At 38.6% G+C, this 17,727-nt stretch overlaps 1 protein-coding gene across 1 annotated transcript in view; it reads right to left on the bottom strand.

Annotated features, from left to right (window-relative positions):
• usta (uronyl 2-sulfotransferase a) overlaps nt 1-11,784 on the bottom strand; it is a 113,058-nt gene extending 101,274 nt beyond the window's left edge. The window contains exon 1 of the mRNA XM_036582301.1: nt 11,200-11,784. Within this exon, the coding sequence (XP_036438194.1) occupies nt 11,200-11,428 (229 nt within the window). The 5' untranslated portion in view covers nt 11,429-11,784. The remainder of the gene's footprint in view (nt 1-11,199) is intronic.
• Nucleotides 11,785-17,727: the final 5,943 nt, after the last annotated feature.

Here is a 17,727-nt window from a genome sequence, read left to right on the forward strand (position 1 = left end):
CAAGAAGTCTGTCTTTGAGTCGGAGGTGAGGGAGATGTGAAATACCACACCTCTCATAACTCCATCAGCCTTTACCAACACATCTCAGCCAAAAATGTGCAGTAGTTATTCACTCCGGTGAGCGGAGGATATTGGAGAAGAATAACACTGTGGTATGTGGTAGAGAACATTTCAAAATTACGTTAATGACATATCTCGACTGCTGTTGCCGGCTCTTAGTCTAGCAAGACACTCGAAATTTGTATTTCCACATAAATAAAGACTCATTTTCAAAAGTGATTCCAACTGATTGCTCTGAAATATAAGTTCTTTCCCTCAGAGGAAAGAAAAACACTTTGAACACTGAAAACATTACTTGAAATTAGCTCCTGCTATTCCAAATAGTCCGTTTCCTGGTTTTCCTGAGGGATTAATCTCTTAATGACTCTGGCATTTCATCATTAATTGGGTGAAGTAATTGAACCAATTTTGTAATTTTGGGGTTTCGGGCATGAGGAATATTGTGAATGGTTCAGCCTGAATAACACACTTGCCATGTCTGCAGTGCACAGAGTAATAGTCAGCAAATGGCTGGTTCAAGACATCAGTTAACAGTGTCAATATGGGTTCACACTAAACCTGTACTGGTAACAGAGTCCTCTTATTTGGGTAATGTTATAGAATATAAAGTATATATAAAGGTAAACAGTTAAACAGAAAAAAAATAGCAACTTTTTCATCTGGTAATACTGAGATGGTCCCTAGCACTGAAGTGGTCATGGGAACAAACATAGTGATAGCGTGTGAGTTGAAGCCTAATCTTTGTTAAGTAATAGTACATAATAAAAGCACAGTTTGGTTGTAGTTGTGGTGATAGTATACTGTTATTTTTAATTTGGCCATGAAATTCATCTCAGAGACGTATGTACAATTTTTTGAGCATGTAGCACTGGTGCTACAAAAGTTGCATACAAATTGTTACTTAACAAACTGTTATTTGAACTGTAAAAAAACTAAGCAGCAGGTAAAAGGTTTGCATTTTAATGTTAATAATAAGAAATGTATAAACAAGCATCCCTTTGTTTCAGTGTACAGTTTTGCTATGTTTGCTTGCAATAAATCAAAAAATTAACAATAGATTTTTAATTCCATGATAAGTAAGTTTTGTTTCCATCACCGGAGGATGTTACAGTGGCCTAGTTCACATGAAGTGGAGAAAAAAGTCCATCTCTGTAACAGCAAAGCATGCATAAATTCAGCACAGGAAAACAGTATGAGCACATGCCGTCTAGTCCTCAGGCTGTTGTGCATGCATGAACGAATATACACACACGCACACACACACACACACATTTTCACACCTGATCGCTTGGCAGTGCGCTCGAGCCACTCATGTGAATCCCATTTGTGGTTATGTGCCTACACAGCTTTGATGAGACGAGGGGCATGAAGACAAAGAATTAAATAAGTAGTAAACAAACCACCCAGTATGCCTGCTTATCAAAACGTACTCGTGTAAATGTGCATGTGTGTGAGCAAGTACAAGCAAGTGACAAGCAGATACAACATGTTGATACTGCATGTAAGTAGAGCAACACTTCATACTTTATCAGATAATGGAGCTAGCTAAAATAAGGTGCTGTGAAGTGGTAAACTACTTCCTGTTTCACTTCCAAATGAATGTGCAGTCTCAGCAAACCACTTATATGCATTTTATATGCCATATTGTGTGACTGTCTTTAAAACCTTTCTAAACACTTTGTAGTTATTTCTTAGCAGCGGAGAAAGAGGGTAAAATGTATGTATGTAAATGGAAAAATGTGCGTTATGGTATCGTCTTGTATTCCCATAGCAACGTCATCTGCAAATTTTGACATCAATTGGACAGATATTTCTCAAGATTCACCCTGAAGAAACTGCTTTTCGTCATAAGCATATTTTGACTTCTGAATTGTATAAGTCGGTGTAAGTCACAGAGAGCTGGCCAGGCATTAGTGCAGCCTGCACATGGTGGAGTATTTCCTCTTTTACTTTGGAGTCAAAAATAACTCTTTTGGCACAGCTTCACATATAATTCTACTGAATAAACTGTTTACTATTTTGTTACAAGTATTACAAAATCTGTTACAATTAGCCTATGGGGTAAGTTGTAACATTTGCATTGGCACCACTTATGGCTGAATTAAGGGCTGCAACGTTCTATTGAATATAAGCTAGAATATTCAAATATGCCATAAAAATAAGGAAAGCTAAGATGTGTTTCACTTTAATAATTGAATTTGAAAAAGAAATTAACCTTATCTATATTTATTATTATTATAACATATTAATGACTTGAAATCCTACAAAATAATGGAAAAACATCACTGATAAACAATTACCATCATATCAATTAATATAAAATGCTATTCCTAGGAATCTTGCCTAATCTTCACCCTAATCAGGACACTGAGATTGTCTGAACGTCCGTGATGAGTAATGCAAGAGAGCAGAGGAAACAGCATCTTTATACATCAGTGCACTGAACGTGTGCTTTCATAAAAACAGGTAAAAGTCCTAGTTGTTCAAACTGTGTTTTCATTTTCAAATTATTCTACTTAGGAACTTTTAAGAGGCATCATGCACTGCTTGTATCAGTTAAGCCTATTTTTATTGTTTGGCCTTTCTAAAAGCTGATCACTCATTCATTCTAAAAATACTCTGTACGTTACTAATATAATTGGTAGTGACAGCCTGAAACTTGTCATAGACAGTGTGAGAGTCAAAATCCTGAATCAGCACTGTCTGGCAGTAAGTCATAACAGTGCCTATAAAATTCTGCAGTTTTCCACCCTCATAAGATCCCATTCAGTATTGTGGCTTTTTCAAGCCTCATAAACAAATCAACAATTTGGCAACCGAGTGCCTACCAGCAACAAATACCATTCACGATGGAAGCCTTTAAAATCTGACTGACAGCTCCACACACCAGTTTCCTGCCTGCTTTAATGAAAACCTCCCACCTGCTCCTGACCGGAGCTCTTCTGGAGGCATGAGGGTTCCTCTGTAAAGCTGTCAGTCTGCGCAAGCGGTGAGGACTTAACGGAACAAAAAACTCAGATTGGTTCCTGACTTTTCCGATTCTTTGTAAGACCAATGCAAAGACTCTAGACAGAGAGTGAGACAAGAGGCCAAAAAACACCCACACACGTCTGCAGCACTGCACGGAGCTGAAGCATGGCTGTGTGCGCGATTATAAGAGGGGTGTGTGTTATGAAGCACGGTTCACACTCACTGCTCTTTAGGGATTTGACCCACACAGAAAGAGAGAAAGCAAAGGAGGTAAGGCGTCCAAAGTGTGTATGTGCTGCGGAAAGTATGTCTGCATGAGTGAGAGAAATGACGTCAGTGCATAGATCAGCCTCGCTTTCTCCATAACACACTTACACACGTGCATAATCGCTCTAGTGTGACCGTCATGTGTGGCTGATCTTTACTCTTGCGTGCAGGATTTCCATTTGGTGTGTGGGAACAGACAGGTTTACCTCTAGATTAGGGCTGCAAAAAAAAATATTTAGATTTTTCATTGAATTATTAGTGTAATAATTCATTAATCTGCTTAAATGTTGCCTGTAAATTATAGCTATGGGATGTGGGAATGATAATTAAATGTTGTGCTGTTCCTGACTGTCAGCAGGCAAATATATCACGGCAGCCATCCACAGAATCCAAATGCACACATCTAATAGAAGTGACTGACGTTTATTCCTTCCAGTGCTCCTGAATTACAGCTTTTTTTAACAAGCCGCTATACAGGCAGCCAATCAGAACAGAGATATTTACATTTCAGTCTTAAAGGAACAATACTAAAAACAGACAGTTCAACTGTGTAAAATAATTGTCCTGTAAAATGAATTGTGATGACTGCTTTTGTTGCATAAAACCACACAAACAATGTAAGTGGACTTCAGGAAAAAAAAATCTTACAAAAAAATGTAGAATATGATCCCTTTATTTATATATATTTTTTGCTTTAATCTTTCGGTTAAAATGTAGTGAAACGCCAATGAAAAACAAGCCTCTAATGTTCTTTGGAGGAACATGTGGTTAAAGTCTTGAGAGACTGGACTCGAACTCTATGATGGAGTTATGATGAGCCTGACCTCAGGGTGTGTGTGTGGAAAATAGAACTGCTGGCCGTTGTTCTTGCCTATTCCCTCTTCATTCCATATGCACCAACGATATCCTGCTTTAATAAGGTGGCAGATTTGTTCAACATAAAGTACTTTTATAGATGAATGTGTGTGTTAGTGTGTGTGTGTGTGTGTGTGTGTGTGTAAAACAGACTTCTCAGAGGACAGGAAATCTCTTTGCGGGTATACAAGTCATAACTCCCTTAACTAGCATGATTAATCACAGGTATCAAGAGGTAGACACACACGTCTCCAGAGAGGTAGCTAAACACACACACACACACACACACTGTTGTGTAACCCTGCACTGAGTGAAGTGTTTGGAGCATCACTGGAGATTCTTGCCTCTCTCTGAAACCAAAACATTCCACACATGCCACTGCATCCAGCCTGCTCATAGAACTACAACTCAATACAGAGAGAGAGAGAGAGAGAGAGAGAGAGAGAGAGAAATAAAGACAGACAGGCAGACAGACAGACATGAGTGATTTGTGATAGGGCTCGGTATCAAAATTCAGTACTTTCATAATTACTTCAAAACCACAGAGCATCAAAAATTTCATGTCATTCGGGAAACAAATTTCCCTACTAACCCTAGTGGTGTAGTCAAGACTAGAGGCGAGTCCAAGTCAAGACCTGGACACTTTGAGTCCAAGACCAAGACTTTGTAGTAGAGTAGAGTAGTCAAGAGCGAGGAGGAGTAATGGGACTGGCACAAGACCAAGACCACATTAAGATTTTTCAGATTATAAAAACAAAAAGAAGGAATGTGAAAAAATGTTTGTTTGTAGTACATTGTACATTATCATTCATTATGCACAATACATATTAATAAATAATTCTAATTATTATTCATTACATTATGGTCCGTGTCCAACTTTGTAACTTTTGGAAGAAAATTATGGTTATTCTCTCTCCCTTCAAAATTATTCAGAACTGCCACCTAAAGTCAACTGAATATAAACCAAACAACATACATTTATTTTTATAATTAAGTATCATATAACACATCACATCATTCTGGTGGCATGCTACTCATAGTAAGTGTCAGAAAACAGATTCGAAGCATAATAGGCATATGCTCAAATTTGATGTGCCTATGTTTGATGAAAGGTGGCTAGTTCAAACACAGTCGAAACTCAGACACTGAAAGATTTAATTTTCCATTTTAAAAGAGTTCCACAGCATTTAGACAGCTTTAACTTCTAAAAATACATTTCAATGCTGCAGGTTGTGAATAATGCCTTTTTATGGCATCTTTTTGACAGTGGCGTGAACAGTGCAGCAAAAAGAAACAATGGATCATATCTGGATTGGTTTTAATGTAACTGATACCCACTCCAATAAAATATGTCTGGATTGGCTTTGATTTTAGTCCACTGCATCAGTCCAGGAGATCTCTAATTGCCAGTAATTGATTTCAATAAGTATATTTTGGTATAACATGCACAAACACCTCACCCACACACACAACCATATGCTCTAAGGCTATGTTCACATTGCCAGGCTGAAGTGGCACACATCCTCTTTTTGGCCTTAATGCGACACAGATCTGATATTTTCAGAGCTGTGTGGACACATAACTCAGATCTGTTCGAATCAGATGTGAGCCACTTTCATATGTGCTCCTAGATTGGATACATATCTGATTCATGGCATGACATCATGTGACATTAATGACAATGTCAGATCAAAATACATGTTTCTTGTGTCACTGTGAATGCACCATTATTCAGTGTCAACATGGCAGCAACACTTAACTTGATGTTTGTGCCCGCAACTGATTCAAAAGCAATTCCTCTGTTCTTTTTTGCCCTCGTCTTGCTCTAACGATGAACAGCTGAGAGCTGTTTTGAGCAAATCGTGTGCTAGTAAGTTAATTTGTTGGTCTTCATGACTCGTGGTCCATTCACATAATGTTGAATGTACGCAAGTTCATTCACACTAATGACAGATATGAGTCACTTACACACAGATGTCAACCATCAAGTTAGAAAGATCAGATCTGAGCAAAAAATCTAAATTGAGCAATGAGGCTTGTAAAGTAAATAACGCCTAAGTTTAAGGGTTGGCAATACGGCAAAAATACAATATCACGATACTTGTGAATTTTTTTCACGATTCACCATATATGTCACAATATTGTTTTTGATACATAGAACAGATAAGTTTGATAGGTTAGAGCATACCTAACAGTGGCACATAAATACTGTCTAAAACTATCAATTTAATAATTATACAATATATGATGAGTTTCTTCCAACATTTCACACCCTGCAAGTCCAATGAAACAGCAGTAATTATACTCACTTTGTAAAAAAAACTTGCAGTTGTTCAGTGTTTTTTATGTTTTTAAGTAATGACAATTTCTATAAAATGCTTAAAAATGCATATTGTGACATCATTTATCACGAAAACTATAAAATATTAACATATAGCCCACCCCTACCCAGGGTAGAGACAGACTTGAGGGGGTCTCTTAGACAGGTCACTAAAGTGGAAAGCAACTGAACACACCCCTATACACATATATGCAGACACATGTGCAGACACACAGACAGCCTGCTATGAATTTCTATGGCACGCATACATTAATATATCACACTGCTAAGGCAACACCAGTAAACATGGCACAGAGGGAAGAGTATAATTTATGTTCTTTTTTCAGCAGCCTCTCCTGTATAGAGTAGATACATGCTCTAGTCTTCAGCTTGGCCTGAGTGCTGTATATCCTGCATGTGCTTCACATCCCTGCCTGCATTTAACTCATCCATCAGCTCCACCACTCTGAGTGCACGTATATCACTGAATACTTCAGCAGCCTAGATCACCTGACTAGCAAGCTGTTTAGTAGCTTAGATATGCTGTCTGTTAAAGATTTTGAGATAACTGGCCAGGGGTAGGCAGAATAATTATAAAGAAAGCAAGACACACCTGTAAATACTACCTTAGGGAGATCATCTCTGTGCTGTGATGTCAGCACTCAAATCTTTTAGGTGTTTCAACTAGAGGTGCATCATAATGTTTGAATGTTCAAATAGTCACAAGTGTTTAAAAAAAAATCAAACAGTAAATTAGGATATATTTCAGCTCGCTCCTAACGTTATATCCAAAAGCTTGAATACCCCTGCTCAAATAACATGTTTTGTTGATTTTCTAAGCCTAAATAAGTTAACACATCCTCTACTGGGAACAAACTTAAATATGGCATTTTAGTGTACAATTTCTGTTTTTTTTTTACATAGTTTAATATAATAGAAAAAATGCAATACTACATACAAAATAAAGTGTGCCTTAGCATTGGCACAGGCCACATTTTATGAAATCTTTCCTCCAATATGTTAAATTCATTAAATTCATTCATACATCAATTCAAATGAACAGTAACTGTTCACCAAAATGTGCAGACATGTGTTCCCTATAGAGGATGTTAACTTATTAACATGTCATTTGCCTGCAGTGCCAAAACCTTTGCATACTAATGTTTACTTTCATAAGAACTATGATGTGTCTGAACTCTGCCAGGGGGCTGTGAAGAGCATGCAATATGTTTTGTTCAGAGTTTCCTATCTGTTTGCTCCAAAGAGGGAACATAGAAAGACTACTTTAAAGAAGCTGCTTAAAAGCCACCACACATTAGAATATAGTACAAAGTGAACCTACAAGCAGATAAACTTCAAACTCAAGCTCATTTCACACTTTAGTCATATATTTCATGGAATAAAGCTTTTAACTAAGGTGAAGACAGACAATTATAATTTGTCTGTTTATCTTCAAGAGTTTAGACCGACAACTTTCGTGGTATAAATTGTGTCATCCTCTATGGACTTGTGGTCTGGGTGTAAAATAGTACAGTAATAGTAAGATGCTGAGTGGTGTCACTGCCTCTGGTCACTGTTTTCTGACGCGTCAAGTGTGCAACAGCTCGTAGCCTTCTTTTACTTTGGGGTAGGGGCCATAATATGTAAACAATGTCTTTAAAATTTGAATATCAAATTAGCCTGAAATGGCCAGCCCTTATTTAATCCATCTTTGGATCAAAAGAGTCCTTTTAACAACACTTTGTCTTTAGGCAACAAGGAAAAGACTCTCAGCAACATGAAGCCGAGTGTTGCAAAACATGCTGTAATGGCCAGATTAACTAAAAGACGCGCTAATTCCCGACAGTCTGCCAACACCTTGTGCCTGTAGGGGTGTCTAATTTATGGTCATCTACTCAGAACTTGCATGCAAATGAACACTGTTGCAACTTCGTCATTCACATATGAGCAGCGCAATATAACCACATGTTGACTCACATGCTTTTTGTATTTGTATCTTCCGACTATGGCTCAAATTGTATTTCAGTAGGTTGAAATAATGACTTCTTTTGCTGAGATTTTGACTCAGTAGGCTAAAATTATGACTAATAACCAAAAAACAAGTTATTACTCTTTGTGAAAGTATAAACATGAAAATATTGTCAACATGTCATTTATATATTACCTCAACATGAACACAAACTGAGACAACAAATAATTATGTTAACTTTCTGTTTCAAAACATATTTGTTCAGTGGTTTGAGCTGAACATGTCTGGTTTGATGCACTGCACAAAATAAGTTAACACAAACAAGTAATGAGTAACTTTAGAAATGCAGCAATTGCAGAGCCAAAAACAAGGCAAGGTGTCCTCTAACTTGACGATCAAACAAAGACAGGGTGTCTTCCAACAGGAGAGAGTACTCAGACCAAGATGTGAGTAAAACATGGTTAGGAACACATCCTACTGAAAGACACCAGACAGTATAAGAGTTGGGGACGCAGCCTTCATAAAAAAAAAAATTCTTTACTTATATTCATGATTGAAGTCGCAACCAATCATTTACAATTAGTGCTCTTGTTCTCTGTCTGTATGTGACTGTGTGTGTCTGAAGCTCAGATCATGGAAACCTAAGATGACCTGAGGGATTACAGGCTAAGGAGTAAGTAAGATACTGATCCAGATGTTTATCACGATATTTAAGACTAGAGTACAAATCTGTCTCTTTAACTCTCTCTGTCTGACTCTCTACCGCTTGCTTTTTCACTCTCACTTTCATGCGAGTACACACGTGTGGTTGGTGTGTGTGTGAGACATAGTTTAAACTGGTGTGTGTGGGGGTGAGAGGAAGATACAGTTGTGAAAGAACAAGGATGAAATGTGTTGCTCTCGAAGGAAACAGGCCATGGAGCACGCAAATCTAACCAAGACCACAGCGATTCCCCTCAGTGTCAATAACAAAAACAATATTTAGTTAATTTCTCAGTCTGTGTTTCTGTGTCTCTCATTCTCCTCTCCATTCTGCCATACACAGACAGTGAAGACCCCACAGCAGAACTAAGACTTATTAAGGCTTTAGTTCACACTTTTATTTATATGATTTAACCTTAGACCAGGGGCATGTGGTTTTGTCCAAGGGGGCTCAGTTGAAAAAAATGACTTGAATTTTAAACATAAATTTTACCCATTTGCATATATACTCATTTAAGTGCATCTCAGTAAACAGTTATAAGTAATTCTTCTATCACGACTAATCACAACTAATAACCTTAAAAATAACAATATACTGATAAAAATACACTGACCTGTATTACCCAACACCTTGTGCCATAGTACCTAACTCTCTGCCAAATATGACAAAACTCACTGTCCCATAATACCTAACAGACTGTCCTGTATAACACTGCCCCAAATAACCTAACAACTGTCTCACAGTACCTATTACACTGACTTGAAGGCCTGTCACAACTATTACATAATCACCTCATCACAATAATTTGAGCTGATCACAAATATTTAAGCTGACTGCAATTGTTCTCCACAGTTGTTAGCTTTTAAAATAATGTTTACATGGCAACACACAGAATTAGGTGCACTTTTAGAGGGCAGCAGTGAGTAATGTTTCTTTATTTGAGCTAGATCTCTGTCCCAAATGACTTAACAACACTCAAAGTATCCAACACCATGTCCCGAATGAACTAGCAATTGTCTAATAACACTTAACACAGACCATACCTTACACACTGTTCCAAATGACTTTGAAATTAATTAATAATACCTAACAGGTTCTTCAGTAATAAATAATATAGTGACCCAAATAACCTAACTTTTGTCTCATAACACCTAACACACTGTCCCATACAGCCCAACATAGTCTCTAATATTACATAACACACTGCTCCAAATGACCCAACAATTGATCAATAATATCTAACACATGGTCTGAAATGACTTAATTGTCTCACACCCAACAAACTGCCCCAAATTACCTAACAATTGCCCTATAATACCTAACAGGCTCTCCAATAACACCCAAGACACTGCACCAAATGTTCCAGCAGCTGCCCAGAAATAACTAACACATCCCCCTATAGTACATGCTGTAATATATGAATTCACACTACAGTAAAATCTAATTCTGACCATTTCCTGTAAAACCCAGGAGAATAGAACAGAGCTGCAGAGAGAGAACTGCAGCTGTTATTGTGACCACGAAAGCATACTGGCCCTCACATGGACAACTGTCATCCATTCATAAACAGCACTAGTTAAAGTCACAGCCAGTGTGTGTGTGTGTGTGTGTGTGTGTGTGTGTGTGTGCGCGCGCGCGCTGGGACAGAAAGGTCAGAGACTGGCACCAGCTGATAGTATCAAACTCTGCAGGTTGATATATGTCAGCCCTGTCAGTCCACAAATATCCAGCTGCGCTGACGTGTCGAGCCTTTCCTGCACACTTTCACTAACCACAGCCGAGCAGCCCTGGGCTTCAGGTCGACCACGAGGAGCAAACACACAGCTGATAAGAAACTCTCTCATTTCCTAAGACCGTTTGTTGCAGCCAGAGATTTTAACCATAACTTTCGAAGCTCTAGAGAAAAAAAAAAAGAATTCCCATCTTGGGTTACGCAAAAAACTTCAGGAATCACTTTTTTGGGCTGCGTAAAGGTGAGGAAGGAAAGGAAAAATACTTGCTGCGACTTGTTAAAGCACACCAACCCCGCGAGGACAGTGACAGGGAGACTCTTACCGAGATAGTTGCGGAGCTCCAGCAGGACTTTAGGAGGTCCTCCGTTGAGCTGGATGAAGAGCGAGCCGAGGCAGAAGAGCAGCAGCGCGGCCATGCAGAACGCCAGGTCCCGCGGGGCACCGCGCGGCCACGCCGCCCACACTGCCCCCCTACCGGACCTGCGCTCCCGGCACGCCTCGAGGGGCTCCGCGGCCGCTCTGGAGCTGCAGCAGCTGCCCAGGCTCTTCATCCTCTCACCACATGGAAGCGCCCACAGCGGCTCTCAGCCATCAGCAGCGCGCGGGGACGAGCTACAGCCCAGCATTTACACAAGCATTTTCAACAGTCCAGCTGAACGAGAAAAGGCTAGCAGGCAAAGCTGAGCTCTCAACTCTTTCTCTCACTCTTGGTCTTTTTGCTCTCAATCCTGCTGTTTCGTTTCTTTCTTACCCCCTTTCTTTTTTCTCTCTCACTTTCACTCTTTCTTTTCCTCCAACACTCTTTAAACGCGTCTCTCTTTCTTTCTGTCTGTTTCTCTCCTGTTTCTCGTCTCACTCTCGCTTCGCTATGTCTGCGACTGGAGCGGGGAATCCATCCTGTCTGCTCTCGGGGCTCAGCGCTGGTGTCAGATTACTCAACGCTATGGAGGAAAAAGTTCAGACGGAGGATGGAGGACGGGCTCTGCTCGGGCAGCCCGTTCACTTACCTGCGCCACCACGTGGACGAAGACTGTAACGTCTTTAGGAAAATATCTTTGCCTTCCAACGAGAAGGTTGGAGATGGGAAACTTTACTAAGCTTACATCCACTTCGAATCACAACAACAGTATTAATCATAATGAAAGCACATTACAGTATACAGGTTTGATTTAGGCGCGGATGGGTGTGTGGAAGAGTTTGACCCCTTCGAAAAATTTAAGGCACAAAAAAAGAAACGCCTTTACATTGTGATGACATGATAACCCATGGGGGAAATACAAAATAACATTACTAAGCTTTCTGACATTAGACATCTCAATTGCTTCAGTATATTTTCAGCAGGGAAAATTTTAGTTTTAGCCACCAAAACATTTTCTACAAATAATGCCAAAATCGTATATTGTTTATGTAGCTTTTTATGTCAAATTAGGCAAAATAACTCGTTTTAATAATAAACATTTAGTAAAATGACATCGATAGACCTTTTTTAAACATTGCAGCTAAAATTTGAACTCTACTGTCAGCCGCATAACGTCCTTCTTTCCAGGACTATTGCGCCTTTAAACTCTGCAGGTATGCAAAGACCTAAAGAAGGAAACGTTGGAAAATGAATGGGAAAGCTCGTAACGCTCAACATGGAGTCTGATTAGGCGAAAAGTCCCGCCCTTTAATAAAAAGAGCCAATCAGCTTGCTGATTAAGTCACTAGCGGAAAAAAGCTTTTCGAGAGCTGCAGGCGCAGTAGCTGGAACAATCCGTTTTTGTGTTTTATTTGTGCCAAACTCTATTTATCTTATTTGTTTTATCGGATTGTACAAGCGATCTCAAATATGTTTTTAAACTGTAATTTGGCCTTAAGTTTCGAGTTTTCACCCTGTTCACAGAGACAGGAGCAGGAGCCTCGTCTTGGACGGCTGGAAATAACCGTACGCCGAGATGGTTTGCTGTGTGAAATCGCTGTGTATGAGGTGAGACGAGGTCTTCAGCGGGACATTCTGAAATCTACAGCTGTATAGATTATATATGGATGACCAGTCAAAAACGAATTCGAGGTAAGCCCTGTTTACTTTTTCCTCCGTGTTTGTTGTACTCTTCGTCGTATGTAGCTAAAGCTGGCTTCCTACTAGGCAGCTGCTTTTTCGAATTTTCCGTTCCACCTTAAATGTTCTAGCAGTTACAAACTGCAGCGCCATTTAAGGTGGAACCCAAAATTGGAATAAGAACAACTTTAGAATCGTGCTAAGAGTGGGTCCGGGGAGTCCCTGGTGGGCCCGACATTCAACTACCGTATTTCCATGTAAATTTATGTTCGTTTTTTTTTGTGTGTAACGTGTTTGGTAGCAGCATTAAACTTGTAGTTCCAGTTTATAACTAAAAAAACATTTCCTTTAACTGTTGACTGCTTCAAGCTTGACTCCATCGGATCCTTACTTATGTATGTGGGGAACTCCATAGATATTTCAAAAAATACGCAAAAAATAAATGGTTGAAATCGTTCAGAGTGGTTTAATATGAAATGCTCCGTTAGAGAGAAACGTCAGAATTGTTCAGAGTGGTAGTGATGGGAACCAAACGTCTAAAGAGTTTAATACCTCTGAAAAATTCCGCACAGAAAGTTATTACGTAAAGTACATACGCTGCCTGATATCTGCCTGTTTTGGATAGTTCTAATATAGTTTTGTGATAAAGTTTTGGCCCAAAATGTATATTAATCGATTAACTTAAATAAATTGATAGCGGAGGGATATATGTAGGGCGTTGTAAGGCAAAAAAACCCCAAAGAGATCTTATTTTTTGCAGATTTATGCAGATCTTTTACCATCAACATTACGTATAAAAAGTCAGGCACATGTAAGGTCACAGGTGGTTTTAGGTAGGAAATAAAATTTAGGTATTTGTGTTGTAGGCATAGCGACCCCCCCTGGTTCCTACCACCACCACCACCACTTTGAAGAGATCAGGCCTGTAATTTTCTCTACAATGAACCATTTCACATCAAACCACTCTGAATGACTCTGTTTGCATCTCAAGGGCTGAGTTATTTAGAAATTTTAGTATGTAGCTTTAAAACCTTTTTGTGAATTAAAGAGCTAACTCAGTCTAGTTATTTAAAAGAAACTACGCTAACTACCTACTGTGTGCCATTTAACTTTTAGTTTAGGTTGCTTGTTTGACGGTGATTTACAGTATGACTCTTGCTAACATTTCCTTGCTAGCTACAAGGTTGCTAAGTAGCTACCTCTGCTATGGTTGCTTGCTCACTTATTTGTGACAAGGCTACTTTTGTGGCCCTCTGGTGCCAGTTTTCCCACGTCTGCTGCCACACTTGCTAAAAAAGAAAGAAAGGAAAAAAAACAATGGGTCATTTTTCATATCTGCTATCTGCTAACTGCTTATTTGCTAAAATTAGCTAAAACTAAAGCTGTGACACATCTATCTGCTACAGCTGGGTTTCCCAAAAGCATTTTAGCACAAAGATGATTCTTTAATGTTAGAGCAGACATCTCTCTGAACACTCTCTCTACTAGTTAAGATGATGTTAACACTAATTTGCTTTTGGGAAACTTGTCCCGGTTCACTAGCTAATTAGTAAAATGTAAGGTTTTTTTTTGTTACCTCAAAAAGAGAAGTAAGAGTTAGTGTGCTTTTTTTTAGTGTGTCTGTGACACAACCTGTCCTGTAAATCTGAACAGCTTAGTATGAATGTTGACATTTGTGTTAAAAGTATAAAGGGAAATAATCTAATAAGGAGCTGGAAAGATTAGATAATGTTAATATGGAATTGTCTGAGAAATGAAGCTTCACTGTAGTCCTTTCAGTATAAAATGACAATAGCCACAGCCTACTGTTTACAGATAATGGACTGTCAATAAATATGATTATTACATACTCATACGATTCTGTAAATATTGATGGTTATTTTAAGTGACAGTCTGGGCCATCAGGTATTAGTGGAACACTTGGAGAAACTATTACCTATATGTGCAGTAGTCTGACTACCTGTAGGAAGTAACTATTCATGAGTCTGGAGGACTTGGCGTGGATGCTCTGTAATCTTCTTCTAGAAGGGAAGGGTGTGAGCAGTCCATGCGTGGGGTGTGAGGGATCCTTACTAATGTTTCAGGCAGTTTGTTTTTGTGGTGTGAATAACTTGCCACAGTTACCAAAAATCATGTCGCTTCTGGTGCGTATAGTTTTTTGCAGGGAAAAAATGCTGAATGTTGGGCATTTTTGTGTTGTTTATTCATGCCACGTTTGGTGTATAACAGCTGTAACACTGTGTTACAGCGAACCCAACCATGGGGAGGCTGTGCTTTATCCTGGCTAGCTTTTACTGTAAGTTTTTTGAAAGTTTGAGCACCAAAAATGAGTATACGTTCTCTACCGAGAACACACGTCTGCACATTTTAACACACAATTACTGTTTAACATATAGGGGGAAGGTATAAAAAGCAAAATTAAATTGTGTTTTTCCCCATTATGTTAAACTTGGTGAATAAATAGAAATTGTGCACTAACATTTGCAGAAAAAGGTCATATTTAAGTTTGCTGTAGAAGATATGCTAAAATCAATAAAATGTGGGTGAAAAAGGGGTGATCAGACTGTATGCTCCAGAACACTACAGTGTTACAGTCACCAAGAAGTTGATTGATGAAAAAAAAATTACTTTTATGGTACAAAGGTCTTATGGCAGCTTTGCTTGGGTAGTATTGCATAGGCAGAAGTAGGGCTGGGCGATGAAATGATAACGGTAATTATCGCAATATAACTTTCCTCTATAGTAATATAAGAAATGTTCGATAAATGTTCAATCTAATAGAGCATTCTCACACTTCCACGTTCTAGCGACAGCCCTTGCAGCATTTTCTACTGCAATGAAAGCTACACTACTATGTTGTCGCCATGAGAGGGCACACTTCACAGTTTTTTGACATGATTACATGCAGTGAAATGAGTCTCGAAATATATTCCCAAACAATGAAAGTGAAAGAGCACTGCACTGAAACGAAAGTAAACTGAAAATGCTGTGTGTGTGAGGCATTGGAGAGCAGGAGAATACTAGTTTTTAGCAGCTGGCTAACTTGAAGCAGCGCTCTGTCACGCACACAGCACGGGCGAATTGATGTTACTGTGGATGAAACAAGACAAAAAAAGCATAGATTTCCTCTTTAAATGTAACTAAAAGGAAGACTCTTTGTCTGATGCGAGAGATATGCTCTGATATGGATGTGGTAGCAGTTATCCATCATTGACGTACTGAATCAGGTAATGTTTGCTGTTTATATTAAGCTGACATTGTTGAGAAACTAAAGTTTAGTACTCGTCAACAGACATAAATAAACGGTTTTCTTTCTTAAATTATGAATATTACAAAAATTGTGGCCGTGCTTTTATCAGCTGGTAAAAACAGCTAACCAGAAACTTTCTTCCACCATCCCATGACAGATTTGTGAAATATTCCAGTGTTTGGCGAGTGTATGGTCATGTTCTGACCATAAAGCATAGTTTAAAACAGCAACTGACTACTCGGGAGCAATAATGAGCCGTCAAACTTGAAAGAAATAATAATTTGACATTTATCGTAATATGTATCAACATTTTTGGCCATATCGCCCAACCCTAGGCAGAAGTAATCTCATACCAATAATACATGTCTGGGGACAACCTGTTAATCTGTTGATCCTGTATGGGCTTATTGCACAGGATGGTAGTGTTTAATTTCAGATATAAGCACTGTTTGCGTAACCATATTTACTGGTGTCTGTCAGTACTGCACTACACAAGAATTTTTGCAGGAACTACCAAATATCAGGATCAGTAATTTAAATCACATTATTAAGATATCCTTATAAGCACAGAGGAGTAAAAGAGAGAAGGACTTCAAAATGTACATGAGAAGTAATAGACGGTAAGTTATCGTTGACATTTTATGGTTTGTTGCCTGCTATCCAGTGAAGTGAGTGTTAGAAGTAGGAGATTATATTGCTCTCAAATGCATTTACTGCTGATGTTCAGGCTTTGTGCCTATTATAATTTTTAAAATGCTGTTTTACCTGGATACCCATGTTCACATTTCCAGTGAAAGTCCCTTTAATAGAGGTGATGTCCTCCGCATTAACAGCAAACAGCTTCTTCATTTCTCAGTCATGCACAAAATACACTTCTGCAATGTTTTTCTTTGTAATATGCATTACTGATTTGGTAGATCCTTTAATGTTTGTAGTAAAGGTGGGCAATATTACAATATTTTATCATTGTGATAAATTGTCACAATACGCTTTTTGTCAGTATTAAAGTAACACTGACTAACTACATGCATAATTAGGCCTGTTTAATTGGATTTAGTGCAGTGCAGTTTGTAATTTTGTATGTCCCACCTTATTAAATCTCAGAAAAATGAACTATTGTGATATCATGTATCAAGAAAATGTTTTGAAGTATTGATTATTCTTATTTTGATATGGATATTATTTTTATATTGATATTGATATTTGCCATTTTGTCCACCCCAGTCTGGAGTACAGTCAGTAACGCAAGGTAGCTAGCGAAATGCTATCCCAATCATTCCTGAAAAGTTTCAGAAATGCCCTTCAGTTTAGTTTTGTCAGAGGTGCGCTCCATGCACAAAATCAGAGAGCTCAGAGAGTCTTTCCGTGAATGTAGCTACTAATTCTTTTCACATCACTTTAATTCCAGCTGTACTGTCATGACTGTGAGCGACAGAGGCCAAATACAGATATCACTCATCATATTACTTGCCCTGTGAGATCTTCTAAAGCCAATACATAGTTTAGGTTAACAGGAATCTTTTCTGTTGCAGTTTAATTCTTGTTGAATTTTACCACATATA

This window comes from Colossoma macropomum, unplaced genomic scaffold, assembly GCF_904425465.1.
Source record: "Colossoma macropomum unplaced genomic scaffold, Colossoma_macropomum, whole genome shotgun sequence".
Classification (NCBI taxonomy): domain Eukaryota; kingdom Metazoa; phylum Chordata; class Actinopteri; order Characiformes; family Serrasalmidae; genus Colossoma; species Colossoma macropomum.